Source organism: Artemia sp. Qi Xiang Cuo, chromosome 14, assembly GCF_049724085.1.
Source record: "Artemia sp. Qi Xiang Cuo chromosome 14, ASM4972408v1, whole genome shotgun sequence".
Taxonomy (NCBI): Eukaryota; Metazoa; Arthropoda; class Branchiopoda; order Anostraca; family Artemiidae; genus Artemia; species Artemia sp. Qi Xiang Cuo.
In genome coordinates this window covers 32,173,037-32,195,319 of record NC_142807.1, presented here as the reverse complement: position 1 = coordinate 32,195,319, position 22,283 = coordinate 32,173,037, and the positions used below count along the sequence as shown (strand labels likewise).

Genomic DNA, 22,283 nt, shown 5'->3' with positions numbered 1-22,283 from the left:
AGTTACATAATTTCGTGCGTGCTCCCAAAACATGTTTGACTACTTAATATCATACCAGTTTTTTTAAGAATGTACACGTGAACTCATGACGTGCATTCATTGTGCAATTGACAACAAAAACAGAAAAAACCTGTTTGACCACATTATATTATTACGACCAAACTCTCAAAACATGCTTGACCACATTATACACTGCCCAATAACTAGTCTGGTAATCTGCCATGGAAAGGTGCCATGGAACGTGCCGTACGCAAATAACACAGGATGGAACATAGAGAGAGCAAAGTATAACATTGATTACTACTCATAAAACTAAAAGTTGACGATGAAGGTCAACTTCTTGCTTATACTTCTGGTCACACGTTACTGGTTGAAAAATTATTTCAGCGTTTTTCTGGTATTAGTATTCAAATGAAAGCAAGGGGAAAAAGAAAGGCTTACTGCACACAAATGTCATAAATCATATCTTGTCTACATGTCAGAACTGTTACCTGTGTAAACATAATGTTATAATAGACAGTGAAATCGTTGAAAAATGAAAAGGGTATTGACAGCCAATATCACTAGTGAATATAATGATGAAGAGATGGAAAATAAGTACAGGTGAACATCATTACTACCACTGACCATATTTCAACAGATATAGTAAATGAATCCAATAATACTACAGACAAAACTTATGTTGAGCCTGTAGCTGACACCACAGTATAATTTATGAATTACTCAAAATGGATTAATTATTATTCTACTGGTTACTAACTAAGAGAAGAAAGTAGCTACTGTATCAAAAGAGAGAACAAGCCGAATTATTATTAGTGTTGGAGTATCGAAAAACTACTAATAAGAACCCTCCAAAAACAATTATCTAAAATGTACACGACTTTATTAGTTTCAATTTAAGGCTTTCTCAAATACTATGTAATTCTTTGCATAAGGTATTGGCTAGGAGTCTGAAATTTAAGTAATTATTGTCGTGACATTCCTCCAAATAAATAAGATTGCCTAAAATGTAGAAGTCTGCATCCCCTCAGGCTTCGGAAATTCAAATATTTATTCTTTCAAAAAAAGATTATCTAAAATGCATGCTACTTTATTATTTTCAACTTTATGCTTACTCCAATACAGTGTAATCCTTTTCACAGGGTATTGGCTTGGAGTCTGAAACTTAAATAATTATTGTCAAGACATCCCTCCAAAAAAAAGATTGTCTAAAATGTATACGACTTTATTAGTTTCAATTTAATGCATACTCCAATACTATGGTGAGTTTTATGTCAAGTACAGAAAAGGTTCACAAGACCATTGCTACGAAGTATTTATAGATTTGGTGGTTTCTGGGCCCGCCCCAGAAATCCTTATAAGGGATTTCGGGGCCTAACACCATGACCTTCGTGTCCGCCTAAAAAAAACAATTAAAGACAAAACATTCCAAAAAAAAATATTTATTAAGGACATTAATAGTTAAAAACAAAGCAGCGTGAAAAGTCATGCCTGTCTAAGAAGCGTGATATCCCATCTAAAAAAAAAAAAAATCCAAAAAACCATTAGGCAACGTTTATTTGATCTACTGACCGAAAGCAATATCCTCTCTTCTTCTATAATGAGATATATGGTTAAAATAAGGCAATGACTGTCACCGAAGATTATTGGCATGGCTATAGAAACATTTTAATCTGAGACTTCAAGATATGGCTGTATGCATGAAACGGTTTCATGTACGTTTTGTTAACATAATACCATTTCTTTCGATGAGAAAAAATGTTTCCAAAAAAATGATGGTTGGATGTTTATACGTATTGTATGGTATTTATTTGGATGTATATAGATGTTTATTGTTTACTGTATTGGTGTTTATTTGACGTTTATTATATGGATGTATGTATGTTATTGTATGATTGGTGTTGTGTATCCGCTTGTATGGTGAGAGTACTGTCCACTTCTTCTGCATACATGGATCCAGGGGGGTAGGCCCGCAGAAGTGCATACAGGGATCCAGGAGGAAAGACCCGCAGAAGTGCAAGCAGGGATCTAGGGGGTGGGCAGGCTTGTATATTAAAATGTAAGAATTTTAAAATGCTGTATTTTTAGGGAAAGGATTAACTGATAGATAAATAAAAATTTCTAAAGATATTGGGTTTTTTTAAGACAGCCGAGTGGGCACACGGTGGGCAATGCCTATTAGGAGAACAAAACCCATTTACTATCCGAAAACTGTCCATTTTGCTTCTGGTTCAGTCTCAAATAATTTTTAAAGTTCTGCCTTTTCACTTTCTACTTCATTCTGGTATCTAAGACTCTCTAATTCCTTTCTGGATCTTCATTTTTTTTTTCACCGTTACACCGTCAATATTATAACTAACAATCAGAAATGCATTTTAGGCTGCTAAGCAAGAATATTGTCAATGAGTAATCAACACGATTTAGGTCTAAGCACAAATAAAAATCCATGAAAATGGACAGGAAAGCTGAAACTGTCTGTCAATGCAGGGTGGTCTTGGCGTGCAGCCCCAATGGACTTGTGCCCGGCATTCCAGGAAGCGTAGGGGTTTAAGTTATTTATTATACCGAACTAATCTTCAGCGAGTATACACAGGCCTGTTTCAATAGATGGGAGGGTGTGAATCCAGAATTCTCATCTGCTACAAAGGGTATCTTGAGAATCATATTAGGTTATATTAGTTGGTACGGTAAGATGTAGCAAGTAAGCAAATATTAGTTAAAGATATTTAAAATGTACATTTCTATAAAGAAATCCTTGATTTTTTTTTCAAGAACATTAATATTCAAACATGCAAGCTTCACGATGATGTATGGAAGTATTAACTTGCAGATTTTAAATATTACTTTTGTTGTTGGCAGGAATGCTACCCCGTGCGAGATTGCAGCTGATATTAGACTAAACAGAAAGATTATTAAGAAATAGAAAACGTACAAGTTTTTTTTTTAAAGTTGTAGTTTTTACCGTTGACACAAATAGACTTACTCGTTGGAAGAAGTGGCTGTCCTGTATTTCTTCCTCACTTTCATCTGAAGTAACACCGTTAAAAAGCTCGTCTTCATAATCACCACTTGAACACCGCACATATGTGATGTCCAAGAAAAAGGTGAATATTACAGTTGGAATGCTTACAAGTATCATCTCGTTGTAACATGTATCGGAGCAAAGGTTTTTAGAACCAAGTTCAATGAGAAAGACACGGAATAAACACCTATTTTGAATGAGTTTCTGTTCCTTTATATTTTATCTTCAGTTACAGCAAAAAGACCGAACCATACTTGTGTCAAAGTGAGGATGTAATCCTTGTAACTTGGAACAGATCTATAGTATTTTGTACCTGAAATTAAAGCAATGATGTAGAATATTACATCCACATGCAGACACCAACTCCGAGGTTTTATAAAACGCGGAATTATATTAACTAATTGTGAATGTAGGAAAAAGGATTAGACTGTAGTTCACACAATACAGAATCGAACAGTAAGACAGAGCATAGGAGATGGAGAGAACAAACAATTAAGGCTGTACTTATAAAAAATATTAAATCTCTTAAGGGACAGTGGTTTAAATTCAGAAAAATCTTGGGGGCGCGAATTCCCTGTCACAAAAGCTAGCCTTGGCGTGAATTAATTAAAACAACTTAAGTGCCTGATAAGACGAAAAAAACTTTTTTGGCTCTGTTTTTCCTTTACTATAAATTTCCTGGCGCTGCATGAAGAAGGCTGGAATTACATGACAAAAATGAGCATGATCTAAATGTTTGACAGTATATTATAATTACAAAATCAGTGGAAAGAAAACGATTTAAGGAGGATGTCTGACCTTTTAGTTTCCTTATTCTCTGTATTTTCAGTTTTATATTTTGCATTTCCCCCCCATAAAATACCTGACCCCTTCCCCCATTATTCAAAATATGAAAATTTAATGAGGGATTTTCTGAATAGGCCTACAGTGATCAACATACAACCTAAACGAATATTCTGGCTATATGGATAATAGCCTTCATCAGTGAAAAAAACAATCCAAATATTAAACCAAAAGGCCAAAGAGCTCTTCGATTAAACAAAGATGAAATGACAACCATAAGAAATAATATCCGACCCTCCCAAAAAAAATAAACAAACAACAACAAACAAATAGATGCTAGAATATTTCCTAATGTTTGACTAAATAAAAAAGAATATGTTTTTGAAATGAAACTACCTCCCCCACCCCATCCCCCCTCTCCCCCCAAAAAATTTAAATGGCAAGTAAAACAGGGATGAAAAGAAAAACATATACGAAATAAATCGTAAAATAATCCGTAGCCTATTTTTCACAAATAACTTTAGTACCATACGATGCGATAAACCTAACTGCAACACTCAAATCTTCAAAATAATGTAAATCGACTAGCATAGGCCCAAGCCAACAACTACATTCTCATAACACCATAACATTATTATAACAACCAAAATACAACACAAATATATCAACAATATTAAGTCAACACCATTTTGAGTGCAACTTACGCAGTTAATAAGCAATTTCAAGTGTTTATTTATATACTAACTTCTTAAACCTTTGAACTGACAATTAAACTGTTTGAAGAAAATCCACATTAATAGGCTTTTTGCATTCAGAGTGGCTACTTTTATCCTATCCCAACCATACATGCGGGAAGCTATTGTTCTTAAAGCATTGTAGGCAAATCTTAAAACTTGAAAGTTAAGAGCTGGGGATTAAGGAGTGGGCCGCCTCTTTCATATACAGAGATGCTATAAGTTTTGATGTTGCTCGTTACTTTCATTTGAATATATATATATATATATATATATATATATATATATATATATATATATATATATATATATATATATATATATATATATATATATATATATATATATATATATATATATATAAACTGCTGCTAAAAAGTCACCGCAGCAACAAGTCACCTGAGCCTCCCAGGGAGTTCCCGTTTCCCTTAAATCTTTCTTTATAACATCCTCCCACCCCAACCTTGGAGACCTGTCTTCCGCCCTAGGCGGTTGGCCGAAAAGGACGATCTTCGGAAGTCTGCCATCCTTCATCCGCATCCCTTGCCCTAGCCGTCTCAACCTTTCTCTCAGTATAGCACTAGAAAGCTGGTTTGAAAAGGACTTTTCGTACAGCCTATTGTTTGAAATACGGTCAGTCAGCCGAGTACCCAGAACAATCCTTTGGCAAGTTCTCTAGAAAACATCTAGTAAATCTTCGTCCGCTTTTCGGAGCGCCCAAGCTTCAGAACCATATTTGACCACTGTCATCACTGTAGCTTCCAATTTCTAACCTTGCTATGCAGACATTACTTCCTATTCTTCCAAACTTTTTCTAACTGTGAAAAAACACTCTGATCCTTGGCTATTCTATTTTTAACATCTTCACTTCTCCCACCGTCTTTGCTAATAATACTGCCAAAGTAAGTGAAGCTGTCTACCTGATCAATCTTGTCGTTATCCAGCGTCACCTTTTCATCTCCACTTATTCCTAGCCTTAACGACTTAGTCTTCTTAATATTAATTTTCAAACCTTTTCTAGCTCCCTGAACTCTCAAAACCTGTAAAAGTCCATTTATTTTGCTTGTAAAAGTACAGTTTCATCTAGGATGCTTAAATCAGCATAATCTAAGTCTAGGAAAGTTGTTCCTCCCCATTTATTCCATTTTTTTCGTTTCATTTCCTGCACTCCTTAAGACAAAGTAGTCCAATAAAGGGGATAAAAAAACAAACCTGCTTAACTCCTGATTTAATAGGAAAGCTGCTGCTAACCTCTTTTCCTACCTTAACCGCATCAGTGTTGTTCTCGTAAATAGCCCTAATCAGTTTAATGTAATTGTCCAGTATAATATACAAGGATAAGACCGTCGGTAAAGCTTTCTATCAGTAGAATCAAACGCTTGCTCCTAATCTATAAGACTGAGGAGTAAAGGTGTTCGATAACTCAGGCACTTCTCAATTATTAACCTAAGAATGAAAATTTGGTTGACACATCCACAACCCTTTCTAAAACCGCACTTTTCTTCTCTTATAACTTTGTCTACAGCGTTTCTCAGTATAAAAAGTATAATATTACTAAGCAATTTGCTACCTACAAAAACCATGCTAATGGATTAATAATTACTACTCACTCTTATCACCTTTCTTATACGGTGGTTTAATTCGGGTTTTCCTAAAATCGCTAGGTACTTCACCTTTTCAAAATTATATTCATAATCTTCAATAACTTATTTTTAACCTTAGAGTTACCATATTTAAGAATATGATATTCTAGAAATTTCAATCTACTGTTGAAGTCCAAACCATTTTGATTAATATAACCTATTTGCGTTGAAAATTATATTTTTTCTACTGAAAACTTTATAGATCTCAATAATTTCAATAATTTGTTGGAATCCAATAAGCAAGACACAATTTCAACAGAAAAAATGGATTTTTTTTCTTGACTTGTTTGAATTCAATAAGCAAGTCACAATTCCAACAGAAAAATTGGATTTTTTTGACTGGTTTGAACTCGAGCGAAACATTTTGTTGAAAATCATTTTTTTTTTTACAGTGTATCTCCGTCAGTCGGTTCTACAAGGGCCTATATTACTATAACTGATACCCTGCACTTTTTAGTCGTAAAATCAGTGGTTCGTATTCTATCATTAATACCTTCCCATCCTAAACAAGACTTAGCAGCTTCCTCATTCATCATGAGTCCTTCTCCCTGTCTATGTAGCCCGTACTTCCTGTCTTAGTAAATAAACTATGTATCACCTAATTTCATGGTTCCTACCCCTGGGATATGATTTTCTGAAACTCCTAATAAGTCCAGTTGGAATCGTCTGAATTTAACAGTCAAAATGTCGATTCGACAGTTATATTTTAACGTCGTAAAGATCCATTGACCTTCCTGTATAATAGCTGATGTGCAAATATACACTACTTTGTAGAATTTATTCATCCTCATTGGAATCAACTTGTTTAAATGAAATATTAAAATAATTGTCTAGGCATTTTGTTTTCAAAACCGGAAAGCTCAATACTTATTTTTTCGATAATTTTTAAATTTATTTGTTATCTCAGAATTTTCACTCCATTATAGTTTGGCCCTATATGAAAAAAAAGGTTTTTTTCCGCCACAAAATGGCACAAAACGCCGCTTTGCTGTAACAATATATTTTTTGCTACTTAAATGGAGACATAGAACTTTTGGTTTCTTTTCGAATGAGTCATCTTCCAATATTCTACGCTCATTAGTTTCACATAAACGTCTCTGGGAAAAACAAAAACTTATAAAGCCGCATCCGTCATCGTTCATTTTGGAATAAAGCATTTATAATTCCACATTTTTGTAGATAGAGGCTAAATGCAACAGGGTTCTCTGATATTTTAAATTTGATGCTGTAGTTTTAATCAAAATCACTCGCCATTTCGAAGGTGTTTTTGACTCCTTTCGAGGGGGGTTCTTACTTGAAACTTAATAAATTCTACACATCTAGAATCACTTTATATAGCAAATCCTTTGAATGAGTTATCAAAGGTGTTATCAAAACACTTTTCATTAGTTTCGGTTACTATTAGCACGAGTAACTCCTTACTTGCCGTTCGCTACCACGAACTGTTTGATTGGAAACATCTATTACAAGCAAATGAAATAATAAAAAAAAAACTTATCAAGCAGACCTGTTAAAATATGTCCCACTGAAATCCGAAAGTATGAAATAAATTTTAAAAGTGCTACGTTCCTTCTGAAATACACATGAGAAATGACAGCCAGATAAAACCCTTATCAAACTCCTGCCAATGTTTTTGGACTTCCCGTGGAAAACACTCATGCTGTAGCAACGGGTCTAAAGTTCGATTTAGCTGTTTCTAAGAAAATATTGTTTTCTTATTGTTTTCTAGTGGGCATTTTCAGGTCACGGTTTTTCTTCTACTTATATACAAACTAGATAATAAAAGTTTTTTCGAAACCTTGGTAGCCTGTATGCATTTTATGTGATTTGATAGGCTTCAAAATCTCCCTCTATGCTCCTCTCTCTCTCTAGCCTGTATGCATTTTATGTGATTTGATAGGCTTCAAAATCTCCCTCTATGCTCCTCTCTCTCTCTCTCTCTCTCTCTCTCTCTCTCTCTCTCTCTCTCTCTCTCTCTCTCTCTCTCTCTCTCTCTCTCTCTACTACTACTATATATATATATATATATATATATATATATATATATATATATATATATATATATATATATATATATATATATATATATATATATATATATATATATATATATATATATATATATATATATATATATATATATATATATATATATATATATATATATATATATATATATATATATATATATATATATATATATATATATATATATATATATATATATATATATATATATATATATATATATATATATATATATATATATATATATATATATATATATATATATATATATATATATATATATATATATATTATATAGTACCGGGAGCCCGGTGGCTTCACCGCTGGTCCCCGGCACGGCTACATGGCAGGCTTGTATATATTGATTACTATTGAAGCTTGTCTTCTAACTGCAGACCATGCGAGCCTCTTCTTGATGTCATGGTGCCTCCATAGGCTCGATAAAACCACCCTGGGAAAAATACGAATTCCTCCTTAAAGTTGTACCTATTTAGATTGTTTTTGTTGTCACCTATCTTCTTATTGCAGATAATGTGAACTTCTTCTTCATGTCATGACTTCAGGTTAGGTTCGATGCAACCACCCTGGGGAAAATGTTAAAAAGGCAGCTTAGGTAAAGGGTATTCAAATAATGTCTAAAGTATGATAAATGAAAATGAAGAACAAAGAGATATATAGTTCGAATACTTGCGTCAGCGACAGTTACAACAAGTTAAAAACCAAAGTGATGAACAAAGAAATATTCAACCTACAGGACATGCGACAATGAGGAAAATAAAAACATGAAAATGAAAGTGAAGAACAAAGAAATGCAACGTTAAAAAATATGCCACAGCGAGAACAAAGAAATGCTCGGCTAGAAGATAAGCGGCAACGAGAATTACAAGTGATATCGCAAAAGTGAGCATCAGAATGTCTAAAAACTGAAAATGAAGAACAAAAAAGTGTGGTATTAGAAGACAAGTGACAGCGAGCATCAGAATGAATCAAAAATGAAAGTGAAGAAAAAAGATATATTACGTTACAAAATCAACGTCATCACAATCTTCGTCGCTAACAAAATGTAGCGCAAAACCCCGTACAAACCTAAATATAAGCCATACACTACGCAACTGTTAAATAGAAGTCATTGGGACCCTTGCATATTATCATAGGCAGCGCTCTAGCGCTGCCTAAGAAAAGAACGATGTGGGAACAATGTGTTGTTTTTTGGTTCTCCATACCCGGGCACTTCGTATCGAAGGAGTTGTCGTAGAAAGTTCGAAAAGGGCTGATTCGATTGCAAATTGGAGTGGCTAGGGCCCTTTTTAGTAGTCGAAAGAGATTGGAGGGCACCTAGCCCCCCCGCATGCCCATCATTCCCCCAAACACATCCAATCAAAATTTTGAGATAGCTATTTTGTTCAGCGTAGTTGATTTCCAGACAGAAAACATCTTTTTGAGGAGGACACACCCCCACAACCCTCGGGGTAAGGGTTTTAAGTTATGCCATGGGGGCATATAAGGTTTTTATAGAAGGAGTTGTCGTAGAAACTTCAAAAAAGGCTCATTAGATTGGAAATTCAAAGAGCTAGTGCCCGTTTTAATAGTCGAAAGTGATTGGAGGGCAACTATCCCCCCCCCCCACGCCGATCATTACCCCAAACACATCCAATCAAAATTTTGAGATAGCCATTTTGTTCAGCGTAGTTGATTTCCAGATATAAAATATCTTTTTGAGGAGGACACTCCCCCACAACCCAGGGTTTTAAGTTATGCCCTGGGGGCATATAAGGTTTTTATACAAGGAGTTGTCGTAGAAACTGCAAAAAAGGCTCATTAGATCGGAAATTCAAAGGGCTAGTGCACTTTTTAATGGTCGAAAGTGATTGGACGGCAACTAGCCCCCCCCCCCACGCCCATCATCCCCCCAAACACATTCAATCAAAATTAGAAATATGAAAATATGAATATATAAAATATGTTTATTTTATTTTCTATATGAATATAGAAAATATGTTTTTGAGGAGGAAACTCCCCCACAACCCTCGGGGCAAGGGTTGTAAGCTATGCCCTGGGGGCATATAAGGTTTTTATAGAAGGTGTTGTCATAGAAACTTCAAAAAAGGCTCATTTGATAAGAAATTCAAAGGGCTAGTGCCCTTTTTAATAGTTGAAAGTGATTGGACGGTAACTAACCCCCCTCTCACGCTCACTTTTTCCCCAAACACATCCAATCAAAATTTTCAGATAGCCATTTTGTTCAACGTAGTTTAAAGCTCTGGAAATTAGGATTTTGAGGATAACAGGCCCCTCACAGCCCTCAGGACAAGGATTGTAAGTTATGCCCTGGGGGCCTATAAATTTTTTATAGAAAGCGTTCAAAAATTATAGAAAGCGTTCGTAGAAACTTCAAAAAGGGCTCATTCGATTAGAAATTGAAATGGATTGTGTCCTTTTTAATAGTCGAAAGTAATTGGAAGGCAACTAACACCCCTTCCACGCCCACCATTTTCCCAAACATATTAAATCAAAATTTTGAAATAGCCATTTTGTTCCACGTAGTTAAAGTTCAGGAAAGTATACCTTTGAGCAGGACACTCTGCTCACAGTCTTCAGATCAAGGGTTATAAGTTATGCCCTGGGGGTATATAAATTTTTATTGAAATCAAGTTGTCTTAGAAACTTGAAAAAGGGCTCATTCGATTGGAAATTAAAGGAATAGTGCCCTTTTTAACAGTCGAAAGTGATTTGAGGGCAACTAACCCCCCTCTCTCGCCCACCTTTTCCCAAACACATCCAATCAAAATTTTTAGACAGCCATTTTGTTCAGTGTTGTGGATTGCCAGATAGAAATTATGTTTTTGAGGAGGACACTCCCCCACAGCCCTCAGGGCAAGGGTTGTAAGTTATGCCCTGGGGGCATATATGGTTTTTACTGAACGCGTCGTCGTAGAAACTTCAAAAAGAGCTCATTTGGTTCGAAATTGAAATGGTTAGTGCCCTTTTTAATAGTCAACAGCGATAGGAAGGCAACTAACCCCCGTGCCAAGCCCACCATGTACCATATCACTTCCAATGAAAATTTTGTGACAGCTATTTTGTTCCACGCAGTTTAAAGTTCAGGAAATTATACCTTTGAGCAGGACACTCCCCCCACAGTCTTCAGGGCAAGGATTATGAGTAATGCCATGAGGAAATATAAGGTTTTTATTGAAATGTTTGTCGTATAAACTTGAAAAAGGGCTCATTGAATTGGAAATTTAAAGGGCTAGTGCACTTTTTAATAGTCAAAAGTGATTTGAGGGTAACTAACCCCCCTCTCACGCCCACCATTTCCCCAAACACATCCAATCAACATTTTTAGATAGTTGTTTTATTCAACATATTTGAAAGTTTTGGAAATTAGGTCTTTTAGGATGACAACCCACCCCCCCCCAACCCTCAGGGGACGGGTTGTGAATTATGCCCTGGTATCATGTGAGGCTTTTATTGAAATTGATGTTGTAAAAACATCCAAAAGGGTTCATTCAACTAAAAATTGAAAGGGCCGTTGCCCTTTTAATAGTCAAAAGTGATTGAAGGGTAACTAACCCCCTTCTTACGCCCACCATTTCCCCAAACAGATCCAATTAAAATTTTGAGATATCCATTTTGTTCAACGTATTCGAAACTTCTGGAAATTAGGTCTTTTAGGATGATAAGCCCATCAGAGCTTTCAGTGCAAGAGCTGTAAGTTATGCCCTTGGGGCATATAAGGTTTATATAGAAAGTTGTTGTAGAAATTTCAAAAGGGGTTCATTTGATTGGAAATTGAAATTGCCCTTTTTAATAGTCGAAAGTGAGTGGAGAGTAATCAACTTACGCCTCCATTTTTTAATAGTCCCCCTTTTTAATTGCCCTTTTTAATAGTCGAAAGTGAGTGGAGAGTAATTAACTTACGCCTCCCTCTTACGCCCTCTATTTCCCCAAACACATTCAATCAAAGTTTAGAGATAGCCATTTTGTTCAACGTAATTGAAAGTTCTGGAAATTATGTATTTAAGGATGACAAACCCCCCAGAGTCCCCTGGGCGAAGGTTGTAAGTTATGCCCTGGGGCATATAAGGTTTTTAATGATAGAGTTGTCGTAAAAATTTCAAAAGGGACTCATTCAATTGGATATTGAAAAGGCTAGTGCCCTATTTAATAGTCGAAAGTGATTGGACGGCAACTAACGCCTCTCTCACGGCCACCATTCCCCCAAACATATCCAATCAAAATTTTGAGATAGACATTTTGTTCAACGTAGTAGAAAGTTCTGGAAAATTGGTCTGTGCGGTTTAAAACGCCCCCCCCCCCAGCCCTCAGGGCAAGGGTTGTAAGTTATGCCCTGGGGGCATTTATGGTTTTTATTGAAAGCGTTGTCGTAGAAACTTCAAAAGGGATCTTTTGATTGGAAATTGAACGGGCTAGTGCCTTTTTAATAGTTGAAAGTGATGTGAGAAAGACTAACGCCCCTCTCACGCCCACCATTTTCCCAGACACATTCAATCAAAATTTTGAGATAGCCATTTTGTTTAATGTAGTTGAAAGTTCTGGAATTAGGTCTTAGAGGATGACAACCACCCTCACAGCCCTTAGGGTAAGAGTTTTAATATATGACCTGGGGGCATATAAGGTGTTTATAGGAAGTGTTGTCGTAGAAACTCAAAAAGGGCTCACAAATAAGCAAGAATCGGAAGGCTTGACATTTATATAGTTAAGATCGATGTGGGTATAATGTGTTATTTTTTTTATGGTTGTTGTTGTTTAGACCAGGACACTTTGTATCGAAGGAGTTGTCGTAGGAACTTCGAAAAGGGCTCATTCGATTGAAAATAGAAAGAGATGATGCCCTTTTTAATAGTCAAAAGTGATTGGAGGAAAACTAATCCCCCTCCCACGCCCGCCCTCCCAATTGACTTTATTTTTAAAAACTAAATTTTGCCATAAGATTAAATCACTGTGTTAATGCTACTTCCCAATAAGGCATCTCAGCAGTATCCCAAGAACGACTGAGGGTTTTATGTTCAAAATTTTGGGGCTGCTTCTGCTCTTAAAATTTAACCGAATCAAAATAGCGTAAATGTATCCAAGCTATCAAAGAAAGTACCGTGAACAGATTTGTTTGTGAATGGTATCAAGTTTTCCATTTCAGGTCAACTAGAAGAGGTATGAAACTAAATTAAACACTTCTATTTGTGTCCAGATTTTTAAGAGGGTGTATATTGTTAAAAATTGCTGAAACTTTTTCTCCAGCATACAAATAGCAGGCCAAACTATAAATCTTTAAAAAAACGAAAAGATTTAAAGTATTATATTCTATTTCTCTGAAAAGACTATGCCAATATAAAACGAACAGAAATTAATTAACAAAATTTTTTCCACAAAATAAGTTTTTCAAAGAAAAGTAAAGAACTCCATTAAGAAAAAAATGAGCAAAAATTAAATAAAATAATCTACTAAGCGTGAAACTACCACAAATCAGCATCGTTAAATAAATAAAACCCAAAACGAACAGAAATTACAATAAATAACCGAGTCAAACTCAAAACGAGCAGAAATTAACATAAGTTGGGCTCAAAACCACTATGCCTTCCCAAGGGAAGAACATAATTTGCACTTTACTGAAAAAAACACAAATGAATGTGTATTGTCAGTTTAATATACACACACTGATATTTAGTAATCGAAATCTTAATATTATTTGATTTATTAAAGTTATAAAAGTAAAAACATTTATATTTTTTCAGTAAGGTTCAAATTCTGTTAATGGAGTTCTTTACTTTTCTTTGAAAAATTTATTTTGTGTAAAAAGTATTTTTAATTAATATGTATTCCATGTAGAGCCCTCCATTTTCCCGAGGAAAGAGTAGCAAACAGAGGTGATTTATTTGGAGTTTGCTATTTATAACGAGAATCGATATATACTAGCATGGCATATACCAAGTCCCGGCGTCCAGCCTCGAAATCGGGTACAAGGTTTTTTCTTAAAACTGGCATTTTAACATTTTTGGCCACACAAAAGATCGAAAAATGTCACAACTTTAAGGGAGAATTTGTATTTTTCTCAGATTTTTCTCAGAGTAGTTGAATCGAGCCTATGGTGACGCCATGACGTCAAGAAGAGGTTCAGATTGTCAGCGGTTAGAAGACAATCAATATACAAGCTTTCCGCGTAGCCGCGCCGGGGCCCAAACTCAAAATCAACTACATAGTTTTTTTTTCTTCTTAAAACTCGCAAAAAGCTTATTAATCTTAAAATAATTTTATATATTTTAAAATCATTAATGCATTAAAGTAAAATTTATATCCTGAACTGAAGGAAATTATATCAGATATATAGGTATTCCTGTTTTATGAATAATCAGTTTAATATTTCAGTAAATTATGAAGACCAGTTCACTTGAATCGAGATGAAATGAGCATGAAGGGGCTGCTCGGTAACAAGAAAAATGACCAGTTTAGTAGCCTCCTCTAATTGCATTATTAAAAAGATGGTGTAAGCTCTGAAGATTAAAAAGTAGAGTAACCTCTAAAATATAAGTTTAAAAGTAAAAAAAAAAACAAAACAGATTGTTGTTTCTTTTTTTAAAACAAATTTTTAAAAAAGAAGAAATAGATCTTTAAATCTATTTTTAAAAAAATTAAATTTAGAAGCACATAAGAAGGGGTTTTATCCCCCCTCAAGACAAAAATTACATTCTGTTTTTAAATATTATCTAATCTGCTCGGTTTTATCATTCATTCCTTAGCTCCTATTCAAAACATCCATTCGAAGAGCTAAAATAAACTTAAAGTAATGCCTTAAAATACCTTTTTTTCTAAGAATTTTAAAGTTTTCCGTTGGTTGTCCCAGAGATCCTCGTTCAGCCCTCCTCCCCCCCGCCATTATTGTTTTCTGAGTGCACCACTACTTGAGAAAATGCCTTCCCGGGACATGCTTTAAAAAATAAGTGAATCACATTTACAAATACAGTGAAATTATCTGAAAAATGTTTATTTAGAAATGACAAAGCCTTGATTGAAAAAAAAAACAAATAAGCAGGAATCGCAATTAACTCTAATTTGAAGACCAACGCTGTGCTAACAGAACCACGCTTCTAATAAGCTAATTTGGTATATTTGGTGTTTGTACCTTAATTGCGTAGCTTATTAGGGGGCTTGGAGGAGGACCATACGAGAGGCGCTCCTGCAAACCTCAAGTTAAGGGATTGGGACCATAATTATTACAATGATGATATCGTTTTGTACTTCCAATCAGTGGCGTAACTTCGTCAAAATCCCGGGGGGGGGGGGGGAACTTGGAGCCGATTTTCCCAAATCAATAGAAAAAGACGGTAAAACTAAAAAATAAGCCATTTGGTGCCATAAAGATACAATTTAGTACTACGAAAGTACTATAAAGGTACTTTATAGTACTAAAAAGGTAAATATGTACTAAAAAACTGATCTGTTTCTGTTGATGCTTGAATTATGCAGGATTATCTTAATTTTGACAAGATTTTTGAATAAAGTAAATTTCCGCTTCGGGGGGGGGGAGGGTAAACTGGGGTCTGGGGGGCAAACCAGGGTCTGGGAGGGGCAATTGCCCCCTACCCATAGTAAATCACGACCCTGCTTCCAAGGTTTTCTACTTAAGAAGTGACACCAAAAGTGTTGTTTTTAGTGCTATATCATACTTAAATATAAAAACTGATAAAAATCACGTAGATATGAGGAATAGCTTTCAAATGAGCCATTAAACGTCATTCTAAGAAGTTCTGGTAGCCCATTAGCCCCAGCTTTTCCACTTGCGACATGGCACCAAAGTTCCGTTTTTAGTGCCAATTGGAACTTGCTGATGGTGGAATTTATAGGAAGGACATATATATGAGCAATATCTTTTATATGAGCTATTATATATCTGTCTAAGATACCTGCGATACCGATACGCCCGTACCAATACCGATATAGCGTGCAGCCTTCTCGCCAGGGACTATGGAGGGTCATATCATCACAATAAAACATAAATATTGGACCTTTGAACTATGTTGAACAAAATGGCTATCTCAAAATTTTGATTGGATGACTTTGGGGGGGGGGGGGTATTTGCTCTACAATCTTTTTAGTCACTTAATTAAGGCGGAAGCAAAAATTTAATTTTTGCTCGAACGAGATATTACACATCTCTTTACGATGTTCTAGTCACCCCCTAGCCCTGCTAGAAAAAAAAGAAGCGGGAGACAGATCAGTGCTACATGTGCAAAAAAGTGATATTCCTTGTTGTTCAAGGAGGGGGACTGAAATTTGCCTTTAATAGGTTATCTACCATGCGGGTTCCAATGGTACATTTTCTATTTTGATCTGATGCCATTTTTGAGGGGTTTCAGGCTTTTTTCGAAATAACTATAAATTTCTTTTTGCAATTAACTTTTACTTTTAAGACGAACTGAAATAATAGTTACCATTCCGGAACCGGTTTCAGATTGCAATTTTTTCACTAGGTAGTTTTTTTCTAAAAGCGTTTTTTAACTTTTGGTTACTATGAACTGTGGTTCGCTCTTTACTAGATTGCAGCTACCGCTTCAACCATGATTATTCTGCCCATCCGATGGCTTATAAGGTGCTTGCGATAAAATACCACTCTCCGGAATCCCCCAATGATCTTTTGCTATATCTTTCAGGGTTTTTCTAAATTATTAGCGATCTCTCTCAAAAGCTTACTCTTTGTCTTTCATCGACATCTCTAAGGGCTTCTCTAATAATTTAATTTGCCCCTCTTGCCCTTTCCTCTTCCTTCCTATTTTTTTTTTAATTTGATCTATGTCCACCTTTATTTTTTCCATATATGCCTGGTGTTCTCTCTCGTCTTCCTCCCCACGATCCTTTCTTCTTTTTTTCTGCTACCCGTATACAGAAATCGAAGGTAAACTTCTGTTTACTACGCCCTGAGTGCGAGCTACCACCCCTAGAGCTAGTTGGTATTTGTGAGTCCAGAAGTCTGACAATTTTATGCTCATGTGGCATTATCTCTTTTGCAAAATAAGATCAAAATCTAAACCGGAGACGAAATAAGCACGATATTTGTCGGTAATATCGCTAAACCAATTAATCAATAGTAGTAAGTGAACAATTGCCACACAGGAAAAAAGAAGATGTGCAAACACCATTACGAATTATCAGTGACGCGCAATTTGATATTTCTATAATCTCTTGGTGCTTGGAATATTGACACTTAATTAACGGATAACAGTTGAATTCACTTCAAACAATTCTTTGACGAGTGAAATAAATCTCCCAAAAGCGAAATGACAGGGGTTTTGGCGGACGAGAACGTAAACTGAACAAACGCACGAATATTCTGCTAATGGATTAGTTGGACTTAAAATTACACCTTTGGGAAGCCAGAAATCCAGCAGTGTCGATCAAAATTCATTGAGAAGATATCTGCTGTCATCTATAGCCAGAGTTCAGTCGGTGGGAAAGAAAGCGCTCAGACCACTTGTCGTAAAGCCATCCGTGGGTGTTAGCCGAGCCCCGAAGTAAACGGCAAAAGCGGTATGCACGATTAGCATTTGTGTGAATAAATATTAAAGGCTATTTAAGGTATGTGATATTTTATTTTAAGTAGAATGTAATGCTGAAAATGGAAGAACTACTATCCAAACTGCAAAAGATGAGAGGTGATGTCACGGAGAATTTGCAGCGAATTGAAAATGCCGCTGCCAGCGCTGAATCTGTACGGAGGGAATGGGCTACGTTTGAGAAAAAACAAGATAAAAAAGTCAGTGCTTTGGAAACTAAAGTTCAGGAACTCTCGTCCATGTTGAAAAGGTTAGAATTTGAATCTAAGAAAATTAACTTGGTGCTATACGAGTTCAACCCAGGAGCAAGGGCTCGTTCGCTAAAGGATGACTTATTACAGTGTTTTGGTAGGGTTGTGCCCAGTTTAGACATTGGCTGGGGTGACATTAAAGAGGCGTTTAGAATGAAAACTCCTTCCGGAGAAGTCTCACCGGTCCTAATTAGATTCACAACTAAAGATACTCGCGACTCGCTTCTACGGAGCAATTGATATCTGAGAGAATACGGGCTGAAAGCGGCCCCTGATTATACCAAGGCTGAAAGGAAAGCAAGAAACAAATTGAGACCGATTCCAGAGCAAGCGAAAAGTGCAGGTAGATCCGATGCATTCCTACGGGGGACGAAATTACAAATTAGAGACCAAACGTTTTTTTACGACCCCGAAACTCAACGGTGATCGAAACTATCCGAAATTCCAGCGACACAAGTATGAATGTGGTCGGTGGGGAAAGTGACGGGGTTGCAGTTGCAGATGGGGACACAGAATCGGTTATGAGTGATGTATCTGATACTACGGCCATAGACGGCAACGCGACAGAGGCGCCGGCAAGGATGCCTCAAGGGCTAGCGGATTCGGAAGTGAGGCCACTACGGGTTCAAAGAAGACTGGCGGAGAGAAGACCGGAAGATGCATATCGTCAACCCAGCCCTGAGTGGCAAGAGGGAGTACGAGCGAATCGGGAGGAACAATCTGGGAAGGACAGACGAGAAGCAGAGGCATGGCAAGGGGAAACGAACCTAGTAGGTTTATGCTTTATCCGGCAATTAGGGAATAGGATTTTGAGGGTCGTGGTGCAATGAATTAGAAAATATGTTTCTGGAATATTCAGGGATATAGTGACCAGAAACTAAGTGATTTATGCAGGTTAGATGAGTGGGATATTATGAGACGTGGAGAAGTTCTTGTAATTGCTTTCAAGGGTTTATATGTGAGTGCGCTTTTAGAAAACCATCGAGGAATGGCAGAGTGTACGGAGGAGTTGCTGTTTTATGCAGAGAACGTCGTTTCCGCTCGGTTTTGAGATTAAAAAGCGAGTCTGAGAATATTGTGTGGTTAAAGGTAAAAATGAATGAATTAGATCTGGTTATAGGAGCTGTTTATATACCACCACAGAATAGTTCATATATGAAGGAAAATAGTTGGGAGATGGTATCAAAAGAGATGAGAAAATATGTTGAATTGAATAGCGATAGCTATTTTACTCTTACAGGGGATTTTAACACGTATACTGGGATTTCAGATGGTGAATTTGAGGAAGTTGGAGATAACTGGAGGAGCAATGTATCGCGGGATCCTTCCAAATCACCTTGGTATTATGAAGATTTGAAAATTGGTAAGTGACAGAGTAAGGACCAGAACCGTAGAAGGAATAAATGGGGATCTAACCTTTTAGATTTTTGCGTGAATGAAAAAATGGTAATTGTGAATGGTAGACTGGGAGAAGAAGAAGAAACAAGGAATTACTTGTTTTCTGGGTCATCATGTGTGGTAAATTATAGTTTGGTTGGGTTGAATCTGTGGCCAATGTGTTACAATTTTAGAGTGGTGGGTTGCGTAGAGTCGAACCAACCGTCCCAATTGCTCTTAATCTGAGTCTTCCTGGATCCCATGGGCCTATATGTGAGGTAAGGGTTCGGAGTTGGCAAAGTGAAGGGGAGATAAGTAGATTTACAAAGAATGATCTTGGTATTAGAAAACCAATAAAAATATTTAAGGAGACAGAAGAGATAGTAAGAGGTAGTACTCAGGAGCTATTAGAAGAGTGTGAGGAATTTTGTAGAATTGGTAAGGTGGAGGAGAGTCTAAAAGAACTGAACAAGGTATTGTATAATATATACGTAGGAGCAGGAGGAAGTGATAAAATTGAGGTTAGGAATTCAGAGCGGAGGGTATTGGATATGGAAAGTAAAAATTTAAAAGCTTGGCTACAAGAAGCGTTAGATGTAGTCAGGCTCCAGGGACCAGGGACTTCAGATAATAATTTATTGGCATACCGAATAATTAGGAGAGAGTATAAGAAAGTAGTAAAAAGTGTAAGAAGATAAAAGAAGAAGAAGGTATTTAGGAGATAGAGTAGGCATTAAAGGATAAGGATAGCAAAGCTTTTTGGAAGAAGGTTTCAAGTTCTACCATTCTACCAGAAGGGAGACAAGCCAAGATATTCCCCCCCCCCCGCGTACACCTGGTCGAGTGAATTAGAGAGGCAGGAGACAACGGAAAATGAGTGTGTATTTGAAGATAATTGGAAGAAGAGTACCAAAGATCAAGTTTATGGCCCTATGAAGGATGAAGATGATGCTGTAACCGAGCAAGTGAGGGTAAAAGAAGCATGGAAAAGTTTAAAAGAGATGAAGGGATGTTTAGCACCTGGTCCTGATGGTATTCCAGCAGCTCTATGGAAGTATAGTAGAAGCGTAACCTTGTATATTATTTCTTTGATATTTACAGCAGTTCTTCGATGTGAAATTTGGCCTAGTGAGTGAAACCTGGCAGTAGGAGTGCCTATTTTTAAGAAAGGGGATAGGAAACTACATGACAATCATAGATGTATACATTTAGGTAACACACTAGGAAAGCCAATGGCGAAGGTATAAGATAACAGACTTAGAAGTTGGCTTCAGAAAACTGAAAGGCTAGCCGAGGAGCAGTCAGGATTCAGGGAGGGACTTAGTACGATTGATCAAATTTTTACATTAAAGTATTTAGTTGATACGTTTATAAGTAAGAAGGGAGGTAAATCCCTTCTTACCTCCTAGGGAGTAAGAAGGGTATGTAGCTTCTTTGGATTTAAAAGGGGCATTTGATAATGTAAAGAGGGAACTGTTAATGAAAGAATGTATAAACATTAGCCTGCCATACCCACTTTTACGGATTTTAATAAGTATGTATGAAGCTACAAAGTTTGTTATTATGGTGGCAGGAACATTTTCAGATGTAATTTGTTCTAAAAAAGGGGTTAAACAAGGTTGCCCCCTGTCTCTGCGGTTTTTTCGTTGTTTATTAATGATTTGCCGGATTTTCTTAGGAAGCAATGACCCCCAATGGCGTCATTAGATGTCTGTGAATGTCATTAGGTGTCATGCTGATGTTCGCAGATGACCTGGCACTAGTAGCGAAGTCTAGAGAGGATTTACAGTTCTTTTTGGATATAACTAAGGAATACATAGATAGGAAACAACTAAGCTTGAATGTAAAGAAGTCGGTAGTTATGGTTTTTAGAATAGGGGGTAGGACTACAAGTAGGGATAGAGTAAAATGAGAGGGAATAGATTTAGAAAGTAGGGATGAATTTACGTATTTAGGATGTAAGTATTCGTCAAATGGTAAGAGTGGAAAGCAACTGAAGCTAAGGCTTGCTAAAGGAAAGTATTGCGCCTATGCTGTGACTGCTAGCCAACTGGCGAACATACAGAACCTGAAGATGGATAAGCAGATATTTCAGGTAAAGTTTGCATTGGCTATGCATTATGGATCTGAAGTTTGGGGATAGATAGCTGGTGAGAGGATGGAGGAGATTCACCTTCAGTATTTTATGAGAGTTTTAGGTCTACATTTTTCAACGAATAGCTTAGTATTGAGGATATCTAGGTTTATTTTGTTTAAGAAGTGCTAGACTAGTAGAAATGATAAGACTATGGGAGAAAATCCTGACTATGCCTAGAGTAAGGATAACAAAAGCACCATATTTATAAGCTATGATGATCCCAAAGAGTGATACGTGGTCATCTCAAATAAAGAAGATATTGGATGACTGTAGATTTCCAGAGCTATGGAATGGTGGGCTAGGGATTGGATTACAGGAAGGAGAAGTTGCAAGTAGGGTCAGGGAGAGGTTAAGGGACCATGAGATCAAGGTATGGCATGCGCAATTGACTGAGACCCGATCACTGGAGTTATATGCAATGGCTAAGGAACAGTGGTTAGAAGAATTGTATTTTAAGGCGGGGCTTCAAAATAGGCAGCTAAAGTTTATTATTTGTGTTAGGTCAGATGGGTTGCCACTAGGTGAGAGAAGAAAGTATCTGGGAGGGGTGTGGCAGGCTTCTGGTCCTTAATTCTGTCCCGTGTGCGGGAAAGAGGAAGATTTGGTTCATTTTGTGGGGAAGTGTAGTGAATTAACAAATTTCAGAAAAAAATTGTTTGGGGTTGAGATTTGGGAGAGAGATGAGATAATAAATTTATTAGCAAGGAAAGGTATGGGAGGTATAAAGAGACTCGGAAGGTTC

The 22,283-nt window shown here is 36.5% G+C and overlaps 1 protein-coding gene across 1 annotated transcript in view; it reads right to left on the bottom strand.

Moving 5' to 3' along the window:
- The window catches only part of LOC148944373 (uncharacterized), a 67,161-nt gene extending 59,362 nt beyond the window's left edge, over window positions 1-7,799 (bottom strand). The window contains exons 1-2 of the mRNA XM_089100256.1: window positions 7,690-7,799; window positions 2,984-3,335 (exon numbers count right to left, since the gene is read on the bottom strand). Coding sequence (XP_088956382.1) covers window positions 2,984-3,139 — 156 coding nt within the window. The 5' untranslated portion in view covers window positions 3,140-3,335; window positions 7,690-7,799. The remainder of the gene's footprint in view (window positions 1-2,983; window positions 3,336-7,689) is intronic.
- Between the last annotated feature and the right edge of the window lie 14,484 nt (window positions 7,800-22,283).